General features: G+C 35.9%; 1 protein-coding gene across 3 annotated transcripts in view; it reads left to right on the top strand.

Annotated features, from left to right (window-relative positions):
• Positions 1-20,286, top strand: part of MAP3K1 (mitogen-activated protein kinase kinase kinase 1) — a 56,940-nt gene that overhangs the window by 24,167 nt on the left and 12,487 nt on the right. For all 3 annotated transcript variants that reach the window (XM_056513077.1, XM_056513079.1, XM_056513078.1), the window contains exons 2-11: positions 9,733-9,883; positions 11,857-12,063; positions 13,771-13,971; positions 14,720-14,836; positions 15,382-15,530; positions 17,808-17,929; positions 18,535-18,616; positions 18,737-18,914; positions 19,342-19,632; positions 20,070-20,191. In XM_056513077.1, the coding sequence (XP_056369052.1) occupies positions 9,733-9,883; positions 11,857-12,063; positions 13,771-13,971; positions 14,720-14,836; positions 15,382-15,530; positions 17,808-17,929; positions 18,535-18,616; positions 18,737-18,914; positions 19,342-19,632; positions 20,070-20,191 (1,620 nt within the window). The remainder of the gene's footprint in view (positions 1-9,732; positions 9,884-11,856; positions 12,064-13,770; positions 13,972-14,719; positions 14,837-15,381; positions 15,531-17,807; positions 17,930-18,534; positions 18,617-18,736; positions 18,915-19,341; positions 19,633-20,069; positions 20,192-20,286) is intronic.

Below are 20,286 nucleotides of genomic sequence, written 5' to 3'. Positions count from 1 at the left end.
TAGTTTGATTCTGATGCATCTTTCTAGATCTATGGAATGTTATTTTTCTCTTTTCATGGAGGGTGCCCATGTTTTAGGATACTTTATTCACAGTCAGTTGTGCACAGTAGAATGTATTGTGCCTAGGAACCTGGGATGAAATGGTTAATCTGAAAACTTGAATGCAAAGGCTTTCTGATCAAATGTGGTTTGCATGGAACAGTGTCTTTCCTCAGGTCAGTGGTGACAAACTGGAATTCTCATAAAGTAATGCTTCTCTTGTGTTATGCATTCACACTGGTACATGAATGAGTCTTGATCTGTAAGTCAATTTTTAAACTGAAGATACCGATTTTCCTTTACTCAGACCCATACCATACAGAAATAAGCTTATTGCATCTGACAGCATGTAATTTCTAATTAGTATCAAGAATTACATTTCATAATTTTGTAAGGAGTATGCATTACTTTAAATTAAAAACTTGAATACATTGTTATAAATGAGATGTGGAAGCAGCAAAGTTTTAAAATAAAATCTCAGTAATCTACTGATTATATGAAAAAATGGTATATTTTTAAGGAGTATATCTGCTGTCCTTTTTTGGCTTTCTTGTTTTGTTATATTTGTTTGGTTGGTTATTGTGGAAAAATCTTGTTATTGCTTGCTAACTGCACAGATTTGTAATTTTTTTTTTTTTTTTTTTTTAATTTTAAAAAATTGTCTCGCTAAACACTCTCTTTCCTATCTGGTAAGATTCCTGTACTTATTTTCTCTTTTATTTTTTATTATTTTTACTATTTCTTTAATTTTTATTATTTATTATTCTGTAGATTTTAAAGAAGATAAACCAGGAGTTACTGAGGCTGTATCATTTTTAGCCATATGCTCACAGAAGGTTTGAATGCCTTTCCCTGTAATTTTTTTTGTCATGGCAGCTTGTTGTTAAAAAAATAAACATTTGCAATAGTAGCTGCCATCATTTAAGTGGGTGTAGTTACTGTATGGTTGACCTGTGGTTAGATTAGCTGGCAGATACCACGAAAAGGTCTCGTTGTTCTGAAGAAGACAGCCCTGTTCAGCACAGAGCATTCTATACCTGCAAAGCCACTGCATGTACAAGCATTAAGGATCTGCAGCACCTAAATCTGGATCTTCATGGTGAGAGCCAGTTCCCCTGTGGTTTTGCTGATAGAAAATAATGCTCTTCAATATGTATCCACCCTAAGTGGTTCGGGGTTGCTAGAGTTGTATTTTTTTCACCCAGTAGTTACTCAGAATAGGCTTGCAAGGAATTATGTTATTTCTGCATTGTAGGAAAACTTTTTGTGACAGTCAGAAATCTCAGTGGAAACATTTAGCCCACTTTGGCCTTTGAGCAAAATTCAGTGTATGCATGAATCTTCAGAGCACAGGACCTTTTCAAATGAGTCTGACTGTCAGTGAGCAAGATATATCTCTCTGTAGCAAGTCATGCCTATTTAGTATAGCTTACTGTTTCCATATCATGATATCATACCAATGATATAAATTCCCAGTGTGACTTGGATTGATAAATGTATAGACAAGAAATAATGAAAAGAGGAAAAGAAATAAAGCTTAAACTTTAAAAACTGAGTACCAAATAACAAAACATAAATAAAAGAAACTAATTGGGGTGCTTAGAATACTTGAGGCCTGCTTCATGACTTCTAATTGCTACTTTGGTACACCTAATTGATAACAATAATAATTGGTTGTAATTGTCAGCAGTGAGGAAACTTGCTAAGAAACAAGTATAACCATGAAATAATGATTATAATGAAATCATGTCAGTCAGATCATTCTTCAGAAAAGAGCAAGAGGAGTCTTTTAAAATTAAATTTCTTTCTGCATCTCTAGTCTCCTTTTGTCAGGCCAGACTAACCAGTCATTAAGACCTAAAATGTATAGAGGATATTATGTTTCTTTTCTAGAAATAACATATAAATAAGCCTCAGGTTTTTTTCATTTGCCTTCTTTCATTGTTTATTTTATGATCATATTTTCCTGAGAGACCTTTCCAGCAGTAATCTCTGAACATTTGGTATCTGCTGATAATTCTGCCATTTTGAACAGGGCTGAGACATTCTAAATTTTTTTCTCATTTATAACTATTACAGAAATCTTTTAGTAGGTTGTAGCTTTTAAATTCTATGTAGCTTATCCTTTACAAGTTACTTGCTTGTATCCTATCTTATTTCCATCATTCTCACTGAAGGTGGCCAATGTAGTGTGTGTGTTTATCTGCTTAACCCTATTGATGATACAAAGCATGATTTTTTGTATGAAATATCTGATGTTCTCCACTGTTGACAGGGGAGTAAAATTGGCTAAGAAACTCTTAATTCCATGCATTATGTGTGGAGATGTTTTACTCTTCTGACAGTCACCTAATATACAATAAGAATTTTCCTCTTTAAAAAATAGGACTGACACTTGAAACAGTAGGATATGTACCTGACATATAAAAATAATTTCCAGTGAGAGCTTTGTTTAAGGTCTTGTATTTTGGGTTTTACCTTACCTTTAATTCTCATCTTTCTGTTAATGGGTTCAGACTTCTGCATCAGCAAGGGCCGTGTCTGCTCTGACCTAATCCTTTCTATGAATGTTGGCCAATCATATTTCAACTAGTACTCCTAATGTGAACTAGAACAGCCTTAATGAATCTGAGGCAGAAGATCAGTTCGGTACCTAGGAGATCAAACTTCATTCTAGAACTGAAGAATTTGATTCTGTTAAAAAACGAGTTGATTTACATGGTATGTAACAAGTGAAAACTTGGTCTTACACTTCGGTAAGAGCTAGAGGATGGCTCTGGTGGGCTAACCTGGGGGAAAGAATCCCCAACACCTATGCCTGAGATCCTATAACCTGGTGCAGATGAGCTAATTGTATAGCTGTCAGTGAGCACTTCTGTTCAGTCTTTGTAATGGCATTACTGCTATTCTTGAAGTAAGGCCCAGTGCTACTTGGGTATTCTCTTCAGCTGGCATAACATGAACTGGGCATAGTGGTTTGTGCTCTCTGCTGGGATGCTGAAGTTTGGCATAGTGGTTTGTGCTCTCTGCTGGGATGCTGAAGTTTGGCATACATTAATAAATATATGAACCTTTATCATCTCATTTTGGGTGTATTGAGCAAAACTCAAAATAATTAAACTACACAATTATTATTGCCTTTGGGTCTCCTGTATCAATATAAATTTTTTACCTCCTGTAAGTTCTAGAAATTCTGCTCAATAATGGCATAAACTTTAAAGGTTTTAGAGATAAAGTACCAAATTCTCTTTCTAAAGCATTTAGTTTGAAAGCATGGAGTCTGAGATCATGTAACGTTACTGCTGTTTTTCACATCTTGAAAACACCTATGTGTATACCCTAATCCATCTGGACTACAACTGGCCCACTAAATAATGATAGAAAGAATTAGATAGCCCTAGGAACTTTGTGTAATACTGGTGTGAGGTGTCTGATAGCTTTTGTAAGAAATACACAGGAGAGAAGCCATTTCATTAGCTTCGTAGCAAGTATCTGTAGCAAACAGAGGCTGTTATTTCTTGTTTTGTAGGAGGACTCATTTTCCGTGGCTACTGAGTAATGTATGTCAAAGGATTATCTAGATGGTTAGCTGGAGCAAGAAATAAAACAAATGTTTTACATAGGAGAATTTGATGTCATAGGATTTAGAAAATCTGTGCAGGAAATCTACCTGTTTTGACATCCATCTTTTGCAGTTTTGAGCATTCATCACTGAGGCTTACGGGAGGGATGATCCTTCTGACCAGGGCCTGTGAGGTTGCACTGAAGAGGATGGCTCAGTTTGTGTAGTTAAAGCTTTGGTTATGAATATTGATTGTCCTGTTAGCAGTTAAATACTGTCTTTGACAGTCGCACCTTTTGGCATATCAGCCTTCAAGGGAGTACTCTTAACAGAATAATACAAGTAAATTTCACACTCACAACATTCAGTTAAAGTCTGTAGCTGTTTTAGGAAGCCAGGTACCTTTAAGTTGAAGTAGCACATTCAGTTCTATTGTTAAGTGGCAGTTGCTGCCATTTATTACCAGGTTGAAAAAGTTCCCTGTGAATTTTTTCATAGCATGTGCCATACTTGATTTTTTGCATTGTTAGAATGGACACATATGGTTAGATGATAGATGTCAGCAGTAGTGAATCAGCAGAAGGAATAGGGGTCTTGACAGGAGGACAGACCATGGCTTGTCCATCTTGCTCCGTTTTTTATTTACTGATTTTGATTTCATTAGAAGTACTGAATGGTAAAAGAGAAACTGGGAGCACTACAGGAACTGTTAATGGCAAGAAGTTACCTAGCATAATAGTAGCTGACCTCAGTTCAGGGAATGGCTAACTCTTTTGTCCCTGTTCCTCACACTGAGCACTGCTCCTATGTGCCATCCTCCTGGCTGGCTGACTAGCCTGTTGTTCTTGGTGATGCCTGGAAAGGCTGACCTGGAACAGAGACTAGACAGAGCAAAAGGAATAAAATAGGTATTTATTGGAAGGATCCACCTTGGGCAGTGCAAGAGCCTGGCTGGGGCTACACCCAAATCAAATCCAAGATGGATCCCGGTCCAGGTTTTTACACTTTTGTAAGTTTTGGTTCATCTACATATTGGGGTCAATTGTCCAACCACAGCCCCACGCCATGAAGTCTCAGCCCCCTTGCTTGCCCCCTTTCCTTCACTGTTGTTTACGCTTTTTGGGTACTGGTTGTCCTTGATTCTCCAGCTAGGAAGGGGTTGTTTTGTCTAGCTACCCTGTGAAGAGAGCCTACTAACACTTAATATGAAGTTTCAGAGTTGCACTCCAAGCAGCAGAGAATATGAAAAATATAAAAGCTAAAACCCAAGGCACCATTGAGAGCTGTTGAGGCTTGGGTTGCATTTAGCTGGGTGACCATACTCTTAGTTCTTGCTTAAGATCCTCCGGATGAGACCTTTATATCCCATCTAAGGTCACTTCCAGTTTTGATTGTTACAATAGATGGCATTTGTATTGAACAGATTATATAATGTCTGCTGTATTTGCTCTTTCTCACCCAGTGCTCTTCCATCAAACCTGTTACTAACTGCATCTAGCTGCTGTGTGACTGCTTTTGTTCATGTTTCTTGTGGTTCTCCATGGTTTGACCCCTGCTCGTATGCAAGTTACTTCTGCTAAATTGTTTCAGATGAGTGTTTAAAAGAAAAAAAAAAAAAAAAAAAAAAAACCCCAAACAACTCAGCAGCTAATAACTTTTCTCTTTGCTATGACTGGGTACTTGTGGATATGGCAAATATAACTTGCTTTTCTTAGTGAATTGACTCCTATTTCAGTGCTTGCTTTTTTCCTGTCTTTTAGCTGCTAATAAAATGTGGTCCAGTCTGGCTATTGGATAAAGTGTTTTTACCTTTTAAGATAGCAGAGAACCAAGACATCTAACTGTTAAGAAGTACAATGAAATGTACAATTGGCAAATTACTGGAGCTAAAGTTGAGCTTTCATATACCATTATATACCTTTGTAAAAAAAATACTTGCAGAGAATTGGTACTGAATTCATTAAGCTACTAGAAGTACTGTTCACTTTTGTACTTCACCATAGTTCACTAAAATAGCATGTGTACTGCATACCTCTTTATAAAATAATGAGTCATTGATCCATAGAAAACAAGTTGTTAATGATCTAGCTATTCAATTGCTATTTGCAAGTCTTCAAAATTAAGACACACGAATGAAGGACACTTTGCCTTCTGTGTTGCATAAGATGTTGAAGAAGATTGTTTCCAATATGTTAATTTTACTGTATTGAGTTTTGTAGTTCATGAAACAAATAATCCAAAGTGAATAATGGAATTGTTAAGGTGCAGATCAGTGATGTTATGCATTAAACTAGAGTATTCATCACACTTGCTCAGTGCTCCAAAACTCAGTTTAGACCTATTTCTTTGGAACTTCTTGACATTTAATACAGGAGCTGTCTGTTGGTTTGAAAATACAAATACAAAGAATTCAGAAGATAGTTGGGAGTTGCCTTAAGGGGGAGGGAGGCAGAGTTAAAAAGTTAAAATTCTTCCCAAAAAAAGTGTCTTTTATCTTTTTTGTTTGACTCACAAGAAACAGAAACTTTTAAGAAAAATCCTTGCTTCCTAATGAAGCAGAGGGATGGGCTGTTGTGAAACGTAAGGCTCACCCTGGCATGTTCTCTGAGGCTCGTTTTTAGCTTGTTCATTAACTTTGTACTGTGATTCAAATAAAACACCTCCTGAGAGTCACTTAAGTATATTTCTATCATGAATAGGTTCTGCTCTGTGAAGGTGAAAGTACTCTGTACACTGCAGGATGAGATGCTTGATGGAATATGCCCTGGATTTCTTGTTTTTATTTTGTGCTGGGGTACAGTGATATAGAGACTGACAATTTAGACATTGCTGTGTAGAAAAGTATCAGCTTGCCTGTAATAGATGAGGAAGTTTGCTTAAGATGCAAAATAAAAAAAAAAAGAAAAACAGCGGCAGCAACAAAAATCCTACAGGTTCAGGGTCACAAGGTGAGAGTATCTTGCAATATATAGGAGTCACAGGAAAAATGTTTTTTTTTTCCACAGACCCAGCAGATACAAATATCTCATATGTGTTTTAGCCAAGGCTTGAATTAAAATATGAAGTTGTTTTGATCACTTATGAGTTGTATTCTAGAAATAAAATATATATGTATAGATCTACATGCAATTTAAATTCTGCATAACATAACTGATTTACTAAGCAAAAGCTTTCAGACATAGTTGATCTTTCCCACCTGCGTGTAGAGAAAGCACAAGAGTTCTTTGTGCAGACAAGAGTAGATCGGTTTAGCCGTCACATGAGAGGAAGATAGCTGCTTCTGCTTTTTAGAGAACAAGCAGAGATTGTGAAGCCTCTACTGTTGTATTACATTGTTCATGAATTCAAGTTGAAGGGCCTCTAAAAGACTTTTTTCATATCAGTTGGGAAGTTAATCATGGTTATATGAACAAATGAAATACTGTGTCATTCTTTCACTGCTGATGTGGTGTTCTCTGTCTAGTATATTCAAGTATTCAAGCAACTTGAGATGGTTTGTGCCATGAAATAACTAATATAAAAAATAGAGCAAAGATATTTTAACTTGCACCTATATTACTTCAGAGCTGAACTGTTCTTATCAAATATTTCTTGTCTTTAAACAGATTTTTTTGATTGAGGAAAAAAAAAATTAAAGCTGACTCTTTTTACACAGTGATTTCTTCTGCATTTGAAACTTCCAGGCACATTTTTTATTTGGACTCTACCTACAGCTATAATATCTTTGTTTTTCATTAATTATCTCTACTTTTGTCTCTGTATCTAGAAGGCAGTGTTATGGAATTCACTTGCATTACTTTTAGAATATTAGAATTAAGCAAGCATGAATGCTTAATCTCTGAAAAAAAATATTCAGTCTTAGGTGGATTTTGTTTCTACTTATAAACATTTTTAAGTCCTTAATTACTAGAATAACACAGTTCTGCTTATCTAAAATGAGTTATTAACAGTAGGTTTAGAAGTTAGCTTGAAAGAAAATGTATTTTCTTTACAGTGTCCATCTGCTTATTACATTTCAGCACTGAACAGGAAGAATTATTTCCTGCCTCAAAATCTTTTGTTTCCTTTGTCTCTACAATGAGAGAAGAAAAAAAAAATACCAGGACTCTACTTCTGACCTGCAAAAACTTCTCATTTTCTTTAAAGTACAGATTTTTGATAAATTACTGTATTAATACAATGCTGCTGAAGAAAGGAATTGTAATTTTAATGTCATTTTATTGCAATGAGTATTGCAGGGAATATATTTTTCATTCATCATACAGTACATAAATGCAGTTGTGACTGCATGGTTAAATGTTTTAAAAGCTGAGATTGCATGGAAGAAAGCAGTGGTTGTAGCTAAATTATTATATACTCTTCCTTTTTAAGTTGTGATTTTATTTTTGGAATAAAATCTCATTCTGACAGTTGGTTTGATCAAGCTTGCTTATTTTTAAAGAGCACTAGCTTCAAGAAGGTGGGTGGGGATCATGTGCTGCTGCTTAAGAATGTGGTTTTCTTGGTGATTTAGCAGATAGCTCAACAGAATCAGGAAATCTTCCAGACTGTTCATATTTGTTTTTCAGTGTCTGACAGTATTTTTGTCACATCCTGAGGTGTCTCCTTAGACCTGAGATCACCTCTGGTGGACATGCAGGTGGTTTGGAACCCAGCTCTTTCCAATGCCCGCTGATGAGAGACTGCAGGAGGCTGTTCTTAGAGGTTTTCATGGTTGTTTATTGTTCTTTATCTTAGGAATGCTTTGTCCAGCGAACAGCGGTCTGCTTGCTAGACGTCTAGGGCAGAATCTGCCTGGCAGAGGCAGGACTTATCTTTTATAGTCTAAACTACGTACTAGGTATTTACAAATGACCCCCAATACAATACAGTCTTGTTACATGGTCCAGATCTGTTCTCATCTAATCTAAAAGTGCCAGCGTGTCACCCAGCATGGATGACACGGAGAAGAAGGAGGAAGAGGTATTCACACCCCCAATTCTCCATTTTGGCCACGTGTCCCTTATCACAAACATTCTAGAAATCTGCTAATTCTACATTCTAACAGTCTAATTTACACTCTATTCACTCTTGTGGCTTGCATTTCTTCTCTCAATGTTGGTAAATTGTTCCAAGGAGCTAAATCCAGCCCCTGAGACACCTGGGTCTCATTCAAGGGTCTTTGGGGACCCCGCCAGGGGGGTCTTAAACCTTCCAGGGAAGCCAGAGGAATACTCTGGACTCCCACATATTTTTTGCTTTATTGTTGTTGCCAGCAATTACAAGGAACTACTTTGCTGTAGGTAAAAATGTACAAGCCCAGATGGATTAAATTTTCATTTTATGGATATGAACTTGCTGCGAATTTTGCTCTTATTATAGCTGATTTTAAGAGGGCTTGAGTCATTAGTCATTTGGAAATAACTCACAAGGCTACTAGCTTTAATTTTGTGACTTCTGTGTCTAGTTTAAATATACTTTAGGCCAGGTTGGATGGGAAGCCTGGTCTAGTGGGAGGTGTCCCTGCCCACAGTGAGAAGGTCGGAACGAGATGGTCTTTAAGGGTTCTTCCAACCCAGGCCATTTTATTATTCTCTGATACTTACTGTGTGTAGTTTAGAAGTTTTTTGGTTTTTTTTTTATTGAGCGGAGATAATATATGAAGAGGCACTAGGTACATACTTTCGTGTTTGAGTATCCTATGACTATGGGAAATTTTCATCTTTAATTTATATTAATTTCATAAATTATTTTAAAAATGGAAATTGCAAGCTTTGAATTGCCAAGGAATGCATGAGCAATTGCAACACTTGTGAAATGCTTGATGAATGGCATGACATTACATAGAGGGTAATTTTTGTATTGGTTTTGTATTTGCCAAGATCTTTATTTTTACTGGGTGTTCAGTACTACAAGCAGTACATGCGTTTTAAAGAAATATCCCTCTAAACAGGTATTCTGCTTCAAATTGCAGAATAACAGATTCATTGTAACTCTTAAAAGGCTTTTTGCAGTCTGGTGGAAATAGTGTTGTAGCAGCTGCTTTGTAAGGCGAGGGAGAACAGGACGGCACAAAGTTTAAGAATGCTGTGGCATTATACTTTTACTGAAATTAATTGTGTTTATGACTTTTTTTTTTTTCTTTGCTGTAGTCGTGACATGGAGAATAAAGAAACCCTTAGGGGGTTGCAGAAGATGGATGACCGCCCAGAAGAGCGCATGATCAGGGAGAAACTCAAGGCAACGTGTATGCCAGCCTGGAAGCATGAATGGCTGGAAAGAAGAAGCAGGAGAGGCCCTGTGGTAAGTGGCACTGATGGAAGGGCAGTATCTGTAACAGCTATTACGAATAAAAATCACTTCACTTTCTTTTTATTAGAAACCTCCTTTACATAGCAATTTCCCTGCTCTTAGTTGTGGTGCTGCTGTCGGTTTCCTAGGCGGTGTTTAGCAGGACAGCGTGGCTCCCTTTCCGGGATGCCCCGTGATTGTCGCTGTTTATTTTCACGCCTGGGCGCTGTCGGTGCGCTCTGAGCCGCCCCGCGCGGCTGCAGCGCCGCTGCCCTCCAGCGGCACGGCCGAGGCAGCGCCGCTCACCCGGTGGAACCTGTCAAACCGGAGCGCCCGGAGCCCGGCTCTTCTCGGCCAGCTCTCCGCTCCCCTGCGGCTTGCGTGACAGGGCTCTGTCATCCTTTTGGCTGCTGCTTTGGCATAAATGGCTTGGGAGTGCTTTTAAGAAACATAGGTAGATCAAACCTGAAATATTTTAAGAGTAGTTCCAATGCTGTTCGGCATAATGCTGGTTAATTAATTGCTAGTACTTACCTATGAACACATTGGTGGATGTGGCTCCCATGTACCACTAATGTAGTTAAGATCATCTGATTCAGTAGGCAAGTGTTTGGGGACAGCTTTTGTGCAACAGAAGGTTCAGTTGTGAGAAATAACGTTGAAAATACTTACAAGTGCACCAAACCCCATTACCTCCAAGGGTCAAATAACACAATTTTAACTTACAAAATCTAAATGCTTTTGGGTTACCGAATAGCTTGAAATTATTTCCTTGCTCAGCTCACTTCCCTTGAGGTTTCTGGGTGTCTTAATACAACATTTGATGCTCCAGATTCTCAATTACTGTAATTGGAATTTTTTTATGTTTTCAAGCACAAGTAATTTGTCCATAGGTACATGAAATTGCATTTTGATCTTTCTGGCAAGGAGAAGCATTACTGTAATTGGTAGGAGGGGAAAAAAAAGTTATCATTGCTCTTTATATTTCTCTTTTATCCTGTTCACTTTCATAACTGGACACTGAGTCTATACGTTTCTTCCTGTCCTGAGGAGAGAAAGCTCCTTTCAGTTTTTGTCTTAAAGAGACCTCTTGAACTTTCTAGGAGAGATCTGCTCTGTTTATCTGAGGTGGTGCTTGGAGCTTCCTTCCAGTGTTGAGTCAAGCCTCTGAGACATTGAAAAATGTAGAAGTAAAACTGAATCTTTCCAATGTGACTATTTTTAATTCAATTCCCAGGGATGTTACTCTTCTTATGCATTCTGTGGGTCTGACTGGCAGAAAGCTGGAAGTTGTCTTGAGATATTCCAATCCTTCTTGTCAAGATTAAGTATTCATGCAACAAAGCATTGTTGTGTATGTCCTCCCTTTGCTTGAGCACCCCCTCTATCCAGATTGTGCAGCACCATGCACAATGGTTAGCTCAGATACCAGATGTGATATAGCTATTTTGCTTTTATGGCAGACAAAATTTTTGAATGTGGTTTTTACAAAGAACAGCACACATAATTTTGCTGAATTACCTCCAATTTTTAAGTCTTTTTTTTTCAGAAGTGTTGTACTAAAGAAACAGTAGCCCTAGTATTTTTCAGCTGATGCTATGTAGAATGGATGGGTCTAGTATTATTGCTCTTAATAAGCACAGTACCTGTAAAGAAGATAATTCTCTTGTCTTCTACTATCCAGATGGGGAAACTGCTATTTTTGGGGTTTCGTGAATGATAATTATATGAGTACTTTAAGAATCAAATCAGTTGCTGCCATGACTAACATAAACTGCACAAATGAACAGGGTGAAATGTTCTTGCTTTTGTGTTCCATATAGATTAGTAAACTAATCCCTCTTAGATGTTAGTAGTATGGCCTAAGGAATATTTGGGTATCTGTATAATGGTTTAATTACAACAAAAGAGTTACTGATTAATTTGTTTACTTTAATGTAAAATTGCCAATTAATAATTTTAACATGTGGTTTAATTCCTGCAAGGTGGTGAAACCTATACCTGGAAAAATAGATGGATCAGAAATGAACAAACTCGGCCTAGATCCTCAAGCCGAAGGACAAAACACTGCTTCGTCACCTACACAGAAAGGAAGACGTAGTCCTTCTCCTAGCAGTTCCTCTTCATCATCTGCTAGGACAGTTAAATCTGAGTCACCAGGTGTTAGAAGAAAAAGGGTATCTCCAGTGCCTGTAAGTTGCAAGTTGTGATATAATTTTCAATTTGGCTATATTCTACAATCTTTTGCTTATAGGTCTTCCCTCTGTAGATCAAGATGCTGATAATAAAGAGGTTATTACAGGGCATCACTTGAGTGATGTGTGTAGGTCATGTGGTATTTCTCACATGTGTTTTCTTTTCCTTCAGTCCTGCATTCATTTGTAATTGCTAGGAAAATAATGAAGAAATATAGGTACTCAATCATGAATACATGTATGTTGTCTTAGCTTGATTAACATAAAGAAGTACTTTTTTTTTGTTGTTTTGTTTTGTTTTGTGGGGGTTTTTGTTAGTTTTTTGGTTGGTTTTTTTTGTTGTTGTTGGTTGGTTGGGGGGTTTTTTTTTTGTTATTTTTGGTTTTTTTTTTAACTGTCATCAGTTTCTAGTGCCTGTCAGTTCTGTGGGCAGGTATATTCCATTAAGGATAGGACTGTGGATGAGATTAAAATTCCTGTAGAAAAGTCTTACTGGTATGCTGTTGTGATTCTCTATTTCATAACTTACCTTTATATATAGATTAGTGAAGACTTACATATGTACATTGTTAGAAGTCTAAAATCACTATCACTGCATTTTAGAGAACATCTAGGGTAGAATGTTTTGAGCAAGAGTAGCTGTCCTAATTAAAGAAGATCAAGAGTATATTTTGAGCAATAAAATATTGTTGTAAAAATGCTCATCAACAGTTAAATTTACAGTGCAATTCATAGTGCAGTTAGAGGATCTAATTTCCCCATTGTTCTAAACAAATTTTCCAGTATCAGTTAAAATATAGACTGCCATTATTCTGAACTAGAGACAAGTTACAGCACAGCAGTACTGGTCCTTTCCTCTCGACAAGATAAATTGGAAGGTAAAAAAAACCCAACCATTTTTAATTGGTTGGGGTTTTCTGTTTTATATTAACTTTTCTCATTAAAAACATTAAAAGTTCTATTCACATTTTACTTACATGATGGACAGCGAATTCATTATTACTTTCATCCTAACATGAAATTCAATGCATACAAATAAAAGCAGAAGATCTGAAATGCAATAGAACTATTGAACTATAGAACTATCTCATAATGTTAGAAATGTGAAGAATTTAAATTAAGACTATCTTCCTAAAAAGTTTGGGCCATTGATTTTTTTTTTTTTATTATGGGGGGACAATATTAAAAAAAACCCAAAAGCATCCTCATCTAAAAGTTGTTTTCATGGTGCAAAAGGGAGGAAGCCGAGTCTTTTTTTTTTTCTTTTCTTCAGAAATTTCTTAAACTTTTGATCTTTGTTGAATTTGTATTCCCTTTTGTAAACTGTAGGCATAGCATTTTTTCATTTATTAAATATATTAGCATTATAGTCTTATTGAATTATCTCCTTTATTGATTAGTAAGTCTCTGATTATCTTTAGATTGAATTATACTTGATAAGTCAGTAGTAATATGGTAAGGTAACCAATGATGACATGAAAAGAAGCAATTTGTGTCCCAATGTCAAACAAGTTTCAGCTACAAAATTTCAGTTTTCTTCTGCCCTTGAGTTCTGGGCATGAGAAGTAATTATTTTAAGTCATGTAGTCTAAGAGATTATAGTAGTTCCAGGTTTTGGGGACTCTTACTCTGGAAAAAAATAAACCATACCTATTTAAACATTTTTCCATCCTTTGAATGCTCATGACGAAGGCCCTTCTGTAGTTTCAGAGCGGACGGATAACGCCACCACGACGAGCCCCGTCTCCAGATGGCTTCTCTCCATACAGCCCTGAGGAGACAAATCGCCGTGTCAACAAAGTGATGCGAGCCAGGCTGTACTTGCTGCAGCAGATAGGACCCAACTCTTTCTTAATTGGAGGCGACAGCCCTGATAATAAATACAGAGTGTTTATTGGGCCCCAGGTAGGGAACTTTCTTGTCTTGTCAATTCATGGTTCATCTCAGAAAACTGTTCAAAGCCAGATTAGTTCAATTGATGATCACTGTTCTATAAAGTAGAACAGTTTTACAGTTGTAATCTGTACTCATGTAATACCAAAATCAGTTTGTAATTTGTAAATTATGCTTGTCTACAGTTTCACTTTTTTAAAAGAAAAAAAGATTCATTCCTAGAAGTATCTCTGAATTATATGTCTTACATATTCTTGGCTAAGATTTGGCCACTTAATTCCTCTATTCATGGGATGTATATAAATGACAAATACATGACATAATTCTCTTAATAGTATGATAATTTTGTTAATACCCATAATGAGATCCTTTTAATAGGCTTTCTTTGTACTAATGGGATGCAGTATTGGGCCACATCCAGGTTGGGTAAACAGAAGCATCTCATTTAAGTTTGATTCATGTCATGTTGTGACATCATACTTCCAGTATGAAGCATAAAAATAGCTTCAGTTAATGTTTAAAAAAAGGAGCAGGGGGGAGAAAATAAATTGAAACTGATATAGTACTTTTATGCTTTTGTGGATGCATTTCAGAATAATATTTTAGGAATTCTCTTTTTTTGTAAGGCTACGCAAGAGGACATTTATGCCTATATATAATTTTTTGGGGGCGGGAGGAGGAGTGGATGTGTTCTATGATACACTTAAACATGGAAAAATTACCAAGTCAGTAGAATCTTAGCATATACTTTTGTTTGCAGACTTGTAGCTGCGGCCGTGGGACATTTTGTATTCATCTGCTGTTTGTTATGCTGAGAGTCTTTCAGCTTGAACCCTCAGACCCAATGCTCTGGAGAAAGACGCTGAAGAACTTTGAGGTAATCAATTTCTACTAGATGTAATGACAATCTAGGATACACTCAATGATGTCTTTAGGACACTATCTTAAAAATTCTGAAAATTTAAATTTCAAAGCAACAAGATTATATGTATATAATTATATCTTTAATTCAGTCTTAGGAGTTCTGTAAGTGGAAAAAATTACTTGCAAATATAAGACATAACTGCATAAATAGTAGAGGGCTGTACTTTAGTGAGTGATTCAACTCGTGTGATTTTCTATTAAAATTTATAGATGTGTCTCACTGATTTGCTAACAGGAAGAAAAATGTGGGTATTTTGAAGTAATTGTGTGTGTACTTAGACCTGTTATTTATTTTCATTAAACAGATAGGTTTTTGGTGTAAAATGTTTCTTGTGATCTTTTTAGTGGTATGAAATTTCTGCTGCTACTGCTAATCTGTTATTGTGAAGAGAACAGATTTTTCCTGTTAGCAGTATTTTATGCTTCAGTAATATGGCTTTTAATTACAAGATATTCATAGCATAAATAAGACTGTTGCTATCTTTTTTCTGATGTTAGGTTGAGAGTTTGTTCCAGAAATATCACAGTAGGCGTAGCTCGAGGATCAAAGCTCCATCTCGTAACACCATCCAGAAGTTTGTCTCACGCATGTCAAATTCTCATACATTGTCATCATCTAGTACTTCTACATCTAGTTCAGAAAACAGGTTAGTATTTTTTAAAGGAATTACAAGCTTTATTCTTTAGTTTCAGAATCACCTACATTCTTTTTGTTCACAGCTGCTTTCATTTCAAGCCACGCTAATTCTCTGCATTTGCAAGCAGTCAAGTCAAGCATACATTAGTCACTGTGGTACCAAGTGGGCATATTTGTTTTGTAACTTCTGTTTGGAAAATGTTAAGTAGAGTTGTGAAAAAAAAAATTCCTGACCCTATATGACATTTGCAACACAAACATTTGAAATCTTGAGTGCAAGACTGAAGCATATATCAACTTTGGAAGCCTATTGTATGCATTTTTTTAAATACAGCACTTGTGCAAATGTTAACAAAAGAATAAACATTTTTTTTTGTCTCCTGTCCTGCTTTGGAGAAAAGCTTGTGCCACTGACAACGCACTGAAAAATGTTTAGGTAAATGCACTCTATATAAACACATACATAAATATAAAAACAAGCAAGCATATGTTTTTAAAACTACTTCATTAAAAATGGGTGATTAAATTATTTAAAGAGAGCTATTAAAATATTTGTTATGCCTTGTCTATCAATTTCAAGTGATGTGTTATTCTTTCATATTTTTTTCCCTGACTACTTCTACTGAAGTTCTTTTGTATGTTCTTTCCCATGGTTTTGAAAGATACTGATTAGTGTTTTAAACAAATAATTTCTGCTTGCATTATTTAATGGGTAAACTGTACATCATTTAGAGAGATCGAACCCTAATCGAGGCTTTATTTTGTGTAAAGTGGAATCTAACTTAAGGAGTACCTTGATATGTTACTTTGTGATAAAGAGCATATAGTAAGATGAATATATTCAGACAGGGTCATAATTCTGATATACAGATTGTGACCGTAATTTCGCTTAATCTTTTATTTATTTTTCCAAATTGTGTCACTGTAAATAAGCCGCATAAAAAAATTGTTAAATAGATAATTATTCTGGAAGTACTTATCTGGCATACCAATTCCTTTTAGGTTGACACTTCATGTAGGAAAATTTTTTTTCATTGGATTGTGAACTTTGCTGCATTAGTTATCACTTCCTACAGAATGAAAGATTTTCAGTTGTTTGCCAGTACACCTGATGATACTGATTCACCCTGCAATACTTATTCAATGAGAGAAGCTGCTGTTTTGTGCAAGTCTAAATTTGAGGATCAGATTGAGATAGAAGTTTACTCAGTTCTGATAATTACTGTGACTTGCACTTATGTTTTGCTTAGTTCTAATCCTTAAAAAAATAAGTTTCTAATTAATATATAATATATATACAGGCATCTAGAATTTTTTTTTCATTGTAAGCTTACTTTTGTGGATTTTTACAAGGAATAAATAGCTTTGCAAGCATTTGCGGAGGAATAGAAAGGAATACGTGTGTATAGAAATAATACATGTACAAGTTAATTTTATTTTAAAAAGATATTGTTGGTGAACAAATGCAGGGTGCCTGTAGATGCACATCGACTATAACTTTTTTTTTTTTTGCAATGAGTAATTAGAGTTTTGCACATTTAAACAGTATTGCAGAAGATAAAAAATCCGTGGTTTTCATGTCATATTGTTTAAATTTAGAAGAATTTTTTGGTAAATCTCTGGTTATATTCATGTAAAATTTACAGTGGAGAAAAATAAAATAGCAAAAAATGGAAAATAGGAGGTTGTTTAAACATCTGTGTGTGACATGTATGTTAGTGTTCATGTGAATCTTATTCCATCAGTTTGTTAGTGGCAGAAAATTTTTAAGTAGTTGTTTATTTTTTGAGTTTTACTATGTTCATCAAAGAGTATTTACAGTTCCTTGTAAAGGGATAAAGACTGCCTTGTAACTCCATACTTTCAAAGGAATGTGATGAAAAAGAACATGGGTAGCTTTCAAAATAGAGAAATTCCCTAGTTTTTCAAACCCAAATGGTGAATTAAAAAGTGAAAGTTGGTTTGTTTGAAGAAGCCTTAGGAAAAACATGTTAAGTGCCCAAAGCTGGGCCTTTCAATCTCTAATTGGTATCTGACCTAGTTTGGAAAGATGTCATGTGTTTTGTGACTTTCCCTTTCAGTTTAACAAAGTCTTGTCTGTACTCAGTGCTTCTAAAAATCTGGTTGCTTACTTGTTCAGACCAAGGTTTAGGAGGATGATTCATGAATAGCCTGTAGTTATCCAGAAGTGACTGTTCCAAACTGGAAGTTAATCTTTTTTCACTGTTAAATCTTGTTCTGAATTCTGATACATCTCTTCTACAATCACAAATTTCTCTCTTTATAGTATGAAGGATGAAGAAGAACAGATGTGCCCTATTTGTTTGTTAGGCATGCTCGATGAAGAGAGTCTAACTGTGTGTGAAGATGGCTGCAGGAACAAATTACACCACCACTGCATGTCAATATGTATGTTATCTTTGTATTGTCAAGGTTTGGTGATTCTAAGCCTGCAGAAGTATTATAGCTTAGCTTGGTTTTGGGTTGTTTGTTTTATGCTTAATAAAAAAAACCCAGGAATCTGCTCACAAATGATGACTGGTAACTCTGAAAATTTGGTATCTTTCAATAAGGTATCACTATTGATACCTTATTTTTATTCGAGTCTGTAATTCCATGCTCTGATAGAGAAGTTACCTGCAGGTCAAGAGGTTTAAGCCTCTCTCTCATCTGAGTGAAAAGATTATATCCAATTAGAATAAGGAACAGACTTTCAGTTTCCTGTGACTTGTCATTAGAATGTATAAAAGTCACGTAATGAAGTACGTTTATATAATACATAAAATTAAGTATATAAATATTTACAGTTTGCATTAGCAAATAAAATTTTCCTATATTTGAGGTACAAAAGGACCTGAATTTCAGTTCATAACTTAAAAATATTGTAGTACTGAAGTGAAGCATTTCTTCATGCAGAACAAAAACAGTTTAGGCATCCGTATTTTAATGCCTAAAATCTTCTGGTTTTGTACACTGAAAAACTTAAGTGCATATGACCTGTTGCTGTATTCCAGGGGCAGAAGAATGCAGAAGAAACAGAGAGCCACTTATCTGTCCACTTTGTAGATCTAAATGGAGATCTCATGATTTCTATAGGTGAGGATTCAGTTGGGGTATAATAAACTGTTTCTGGATCTTTAATTGATATTTCTGAATATGCTGGATTATTTACCTCAGGTGTTTAATTTGTTCATCTGTGTTGTTCTTGATCTGTAGTCATGAATTGCCAAGCCCTGTGGATTCTTCTGTTCTCCGTGTGGTTCAGCAACAATCTCAGCAGCAGTCTGCAGCTGGATCACAGAGAAGAACACAAGATAGCAATTTTAACCTTACTCATTATGGAGTCCAGCAGATCCCTTCTACATATAAAGATTCAGCTGAGCCATGGATTCAGGTAATTCTATTTCGTAGAAGACGTAATACCCTTTAGAGTGTAGAGGTGGGTTCAGCTTAACATGGGGTCACACACTTAAAAATGAGAACACTTGTATTTCCTTTATTTCTGCCATTATTTTCATCTAGTATAGCTAGACCTTGATTTCAGGATTGTTAATATCAATGTCTGGAAACCAGCTTCATGCTTAATAATTAAAATTCTCTTAATAGAGTTTTTACAGAACCAAGTAATATTTAATTTATGATATTTCATTTCTATCCCAGAATCTTTTTAAGACACTGTACCTCCAGACATATTTTTGCTGTCAGCAAAATGATGATTTTTAACTGGAAATATCTTTCCTCTTTTTGAGTGCTCTTGTCAGGTACTTAAGTTGCAGCATTGTTCATTTTGACTTCTGTAATGTTGTCTTCTTCCTCATCAGGTATTTGGGATGGAGCTAGTTGGCTGCTTGTTTTCTCGAAACTGGAATATAAGAGAGATGGCACTTAGACGTCTGTCCCATGATGTTAGTGGTGCTCTGTTACTGGCTAACGGTGAAAGCACTGGAAACTCTGGAAGCAGCAATGGAAACAACACAAATGCTGGAGCTCTGGGAGCAGCTAGCGGGTCATCTCAGACCAGTATCTCAGGAGATGTGGTGGTGGAATCCTGCTGCAGTGTGCTGTCCATGGTCTGTGCCGACCCTGTCTACAAAGTGTATGTTGCTGCTTTAGTAAGTAGTTGTTTACTTGTCTTCTACTAATTTCATAGTTACTTCATTTTTGAAAGGTGAGGGAATGGGAGAAGATATGTGAAATCAGGAATCCTAGTAATTGTTTTTGAGCACCACTGATGACTTCTAACTTCCCTTTGAAAGTGGGATGATAAAAATACTCATCATAAGTGAAAGGACATGATTTCACTGGCACTTGCCATAGTGCTAAGTGTTGACAATATTTGTATGTCTTTTCACTCTCAAAGAGGAGTTGACTAACTCTAGCAGTGAATATGTAGTAAGCTATTTGTCCTTTGAATATTTCACTGACATTTTGAATGCAATTTAGGTAGAACTGAACTTAAAACTCTTTCATGCTTATTTATGTCTCTTTAAAAAATTAAATTGTGTAGCTATTTGTATTTCATATGCATTGTTTTTTTTCTTTCTCTTAGAAAACTTTAAGAGCCATGCTAGTGTACACTCCCTGTCATACTTTGGCAGAGAGGACTAAACTACAGCGACTCCTCAAGCCAGTAGTAGAGACGATATTAATTAAGTGTGCAGATGCTAACAGGTATGATGTCTCATGAACTTCATTTTGGATTTTTACTGAAATATCTTAAAGCTTCATTTGTTGTTACTCATGTGTAAGTAGTTAGTGTTAAAATG

Source organism: Oenanthe melanoleuca, chromosome Z (assembly GCF_029582105.1).
Source record: "Oenanthe melanoleuca isolate GR-GAL-2019-014 chromosome Z, OMel1.0, whole genome shotgun sequence".
Taxonomy (NCBI): domain Eukaryota; kingdom Metazoa; phylum Chordata; class Aves; order Passeriformes; family Muscicapidae; genus Oenanthe; species Oenanthe melanoleuca.
This window is presented reverse-complemented; position numbering and strand designations above follow the sequence as displayed.